Source organism: Limulus polyphemus, unplaced genomic scaffold, assembly GCF_000517525.1.
Source record: "Limulus polyphemus unplaced genomic scaffold, Limulus_polyphemus-2.1.2 Scaffold914, whole genome shotgun sequence".
Lineage (NCBI taxonomy): Eukaryota > Metazoa > Arthropoda > Merostomata > Xiphosura > Limulidae > Limulus > Limulus polyphemus.
In genome coordinates this window covers 311,212-315,587 of record NW_013666524.1, presented here as the reverse complement: position 1 = coordinate 315,587, position 4,376 = coordinate 311,212, and the positions used below count along the sequence as shown (strand labels likewise).

At 30.9% G+C, this 4,376-nt stretch overlaps 1 protein-coding gene across 1 annotated transcript in view; it reads left to right on the top strand.

The window, feature by feature from the left end:
- The window catches only part of LOC106461213 (carnitine O-acetyltransferase-like), a 50,123-nt gene that overhangs the window by 20,545 nt on the left and 25,202 nt on the right, over window positions 1–4,376 (top strand). The window contains exons 3-6 of the mRNA XM_013921010.2: window positions 730–816; window positions 1,234–1,352; window positions 2,492–2,545; window positions 2,720–2,885. Of these exons, the coding sequence (XP_013776464.1) occupies window positions 730–816; window positions 1,234–1,352; window positions 2,492–2,545; window positions 2,720–2,885 (426 nt within the window). The remainder of the gene's footprint in view (window positions 1–729; window positions 817–1,233; window positions 1,353–2,491; window positions 2,546–2,719; window positions 2,886–4,376) is intronic.

Genomic DNA, 4,376 nt, shown 5'->3' with positions numbered 1-4,376 from the left:
TCCTAATGTAATTTTCCAAGATATTAAAGATCATAATGCAAAAAAACTAAATTTAATAAAAGGTAACAGGTTTTATGTTTATTAAACTATGTGCATTTATGAAAGTTCTTATGAAGTTTCAAACACGTTCATCCACTAGGTTTATTGTTGGAATGAATTATAGCAAGACTTGCATTAGCTGCTCAGAGAGTTAGTAGCTGGTGGTCATTGGGTTAACTAGATTCTCTCCAGTCCCTACTCATGTGCATCTTTTCACACCTTTGTCCCCATCATCTAGATAACAAGTAACATCCCAGAAAAAGATAGTAGATCAATAAGGCAAGATTTCTACTTGGTTAATCCATTTAGGCTTTCATTTATGATATCACATTTTAAAATGTGATACCTTTTTAGAGTACAAATATAATGAAGTCACCTTTGTTTTATTTATCCTTAGGCTTTCATACTTATACCAGTGACATAACCTTCTGTAGGCATCCTCTGCATTCATCGAACACGTTGAAATGCAAGTTTGGCTTAATATAAGTAATAAACTATCTCCACAGCTAAAAAAATCCAGTTTTTAGCTATCATGATCATATAGCATAAAATGTTAGTTCTTTTTTTGTTTTTGTTTTAATACAAGCTTTAGGATATTTTGTAGTCCAGATGTAATGACTCAACAAAAAGGCTTTGTACATGTAAGTGGTAAAAATGAATTATTCACATCACAAATTTGTCCTTTGACAGATTGTAAAAGAATTTGGAAAACCTCAAGGCTCAGGTGAAAAGCTGCATGCTATGCTTCAAGAACGAGCAAGAAACACAGAAAATTGGGTAGGTTTCTATATTTTATATAGTTTTTATTTATTTTAACTAAATAATTTACAGATTCTCATTTTGCAAATTTTTTAAAATTAAGAGTGTAATAATTCAAGTATTGAGTATTGAACAAATAATGATCTTGATAACATCAAACTTCAAAAAATGTGAAGTACAGAAAGACAACAAAACATTTTGTATGATAATGTTGATAAATATATATATTTTCAATTGTTTTTGAAAAAGTGTGAAAGTTTTGTTTAATAAAATAAACACTGAAACCAATTTTTTTCTTATGTTAAAGCTAAGATTTAAAAGTCTCATATGTTCACAGTGAATGTTTCATGATTCTATATAGGAAAATGATCAAGTAGTATGTTTTATTTAAGACTTCATTGTATCATAGTAATGAATAAAATGGTTTTCTTTAAGCTGTCTGACTGGTGGTTGTCTTCAGCTTATCTAGAGTTTCGCATGCCTTTAGTAGTGCACTCCAATCCTGCTGTAGTATTTCCTCCTGTGGATTTCAAGTGTAAAGATGATCAGCTCAAGTAAGATTTGTGGTACCTTATTTTTGTGTTTCAGCATATGAATAAAATGTTTGACATGCTTAAAGCATATTATAATAAGTTAAATTTATAATCAAAACTTTAGCATTAAGATCTGTAACTACTTGGTGATTGCTACTCAAAAAAACTCATAATCTATTGTAATTATTGATTTTTAAAATAAATAGTAGCTAAATAACTTCTCACAGTAGTTTTGTAGAGATGGCTTGATCTGTGCATTACAACAGCTTATGCTGGCATGTTAAATCTAAGAAGCCAGAGTGAGTAAAATTAGACCACACTCAATGGGTGATTTCCCCGATTTATTTAAAATATTCTGTTAGGTTATCAAAAGAAGTTTGAATATTTCTTTAAGAATACTTAAATTTACACTAGTTAAAGAAAATTAATGTGCTTTTTTCTTTAAAAATAATTAAAATGAATTAACAAAATCTTGTGTGGCTTCCATGTAAGTCAAAGTGATTGTAAAAGTCTAAAAAATAATTCAAAATGTTGACAATCTTTGAAAAACGTTTCCTTATCAATCAGGAGCTTATGACCATTTTTTTGAAAGCATTGAAGCTTTTGGGTAGTTTTTTGGACTTTCATTTTGAATTTGAATTTCATATTTGAGGTATCACTTTATAGTAGGTTCAGTTTGTATGTCTTATTAAGTATATGAAATTGAAATATTTTTGGTAAAAGGAGTTATATATTTGTGATCTTAGAGTTTAAGTTTGCTGTAATGATAATTCTTTTTTAGTTTTTGAAATATTGTAGTTTGAGAACAACATCAATTTATACTCCACATGCATTAAATCAGTTTTAAAATTTGTGTAGTAAAGCTCCTAAATAGAATTCTCAGTTTTATTATTTTAGTTTCATATTAACATTTGTACTGATGAATCAGCAGACATTTGGAAGATCTCAATTTAGAGTCATATTATTAAATTGTTAAATGACATAAAAGGCTGTAGAAAGTAATAATTAGATAAGATCTATTTTAGTTCATATTGCCTAAAAATATCCTTTATTTGTTATTACTTCCGAGTTTTTAGAAATTATGTGATCCATGGAATCAATAATTTGGTGAAATAACCAAAAGTCATGAATAAGTAGATGTATTTTTTGTTTTTTGATAGGTTTGCTGCTAGAGTTATAGCTGGAGCACTTGATTACAAAATGAAAATTGATTGGTAAGTTTAAATCTTATCATGTATTTTAGAATTAATGTAAGAAAGAAGTCTGGACAGATTCAGATAATAGAAAAATATCAATTTAGTAGATGAAGTCTAGGAAGTTAAGCAATAAATTTAGGATTTTCTAAATTGAATTTATGAAATACAGTGTTTTTATGTTGTTTGTTTTAGTGAGATGTTACCTACAGAAATGGCTGGAGGAAAACCTCTAGATATGATGCAGTACTTCAAAATATTTTCTACATGTCGTATTCCTCAACATCCTGCTGATAAACTGAAGTATTTCTGGCAAGATCCAGTACCCCCACAACATATCATTGTGAGCCATAATAATCATGTAAGTTGTATTTAAAAACGAAAGAGTTGTTTTCAATGTAAATGCCATAAACATTTATAATTGCTCAGGTAAATGTTTTTTTCTTCTTTTATTTCTCAAATAATACAATCTTGTATTAGCACATCCTAGAACCAGAATATAGGTACTCAAATATCACTATATTAGTTAAACCTGAAAGCCAGTCATCTTGAATATGAGATTAGAAGAAACATAGTAAAGATGTAGTAACCCTTTAAGTATGGGTCTAGCCATGTTCAGTGTTTTACAGAGTTACATTTAAAATTTAATTAAACAACTTTATTATCCATCTATGTCAATATTCTTGACATCGAAATATAGTTTATAATTCAAATTTTAATTTCAGAAGAAAATATTAAACAATTTTCATTCTTCACTTTTGTTGTCATGTAATGCATTTACACTTTCAGTTGTCCCCTTTTTGAGTTTGTATAACTTCAATAGTAAAGCAACTACACTGTCTTAAGTAATTTAGACACAATCTGTATAATAAGATTCAGTGTCTGTGTGTAGTAGGTGTGTCATGTAACTTTATCGAAACCATTGGTTGCACTGACTTCTAAGTGGTACCAAACAAATCATCTTGGCCCCGAGGTTTACACAAAGGTAAAACTTTTCACCCAACCATTTAGGGAACCAAGGAATTACATGAAAACACTTTTATGGGGATTCCATGAAAGCAGACCCAAGATTTGGCATTGATTAGAGCATGTAAATATGTAGGCCTACAAATTACTGTTCTTACCTTGGTTAAAGAAATTATATTTCTATTATAATGGCAATGATCATTAAAATTGAAAAAGTGCAAAATAGTAGTTCAAGATTGTCTGGTGTGTGTATTTTACATAACTCCTCTTAAACTGCTGGTTGCACTGACTTTTAAATGGTACCAAATAATCATCTTAGCCTTGAGGTTTGCACAAAGGTGAATCATTTCACCCAACCCTTTTGGGAACCCGAGTATTTTGTGGAAACACTTACAGGGATTCCTTGAAAGTGGACCCCAAATTTACTTAAGAGCATGTAAGTAAGTAGGTTTACTACTTACTCTTCGTAACTTGGTTAAAGAAAATAAATTTGCATTATAGCAGCAATGACCATTAAATTTCCGCCAGGTTTTGGTTGAATAATTCCATCAACGTGATTGCTCTGCTTTTCAAAATAGGGTATCATGATCACCTGTTACACTGTGTTTGGTGATGCAGTCCTCCAGACTCTCCAACATGTTTTTCTCTCCTTCTAGTGGAGTATGAGAGTCCTTATCACTTACTAGTTCCTAGCTGCTGGGGTGGTGGACCATTGAGGCCAGTCCTCCTGAGTGATGAATCATACCACTCAGTCCAGAGTAGGGCAGTGGCATGCTGCAGGTGTTGCTGGTGTATAGCACTTCCTACCACAGACCTGATGTACAATTCCAGTTGGCGCCAGGTTTTGGTTATTGCCTTATGCCGTACTCCTGTCTATAGATCTGAC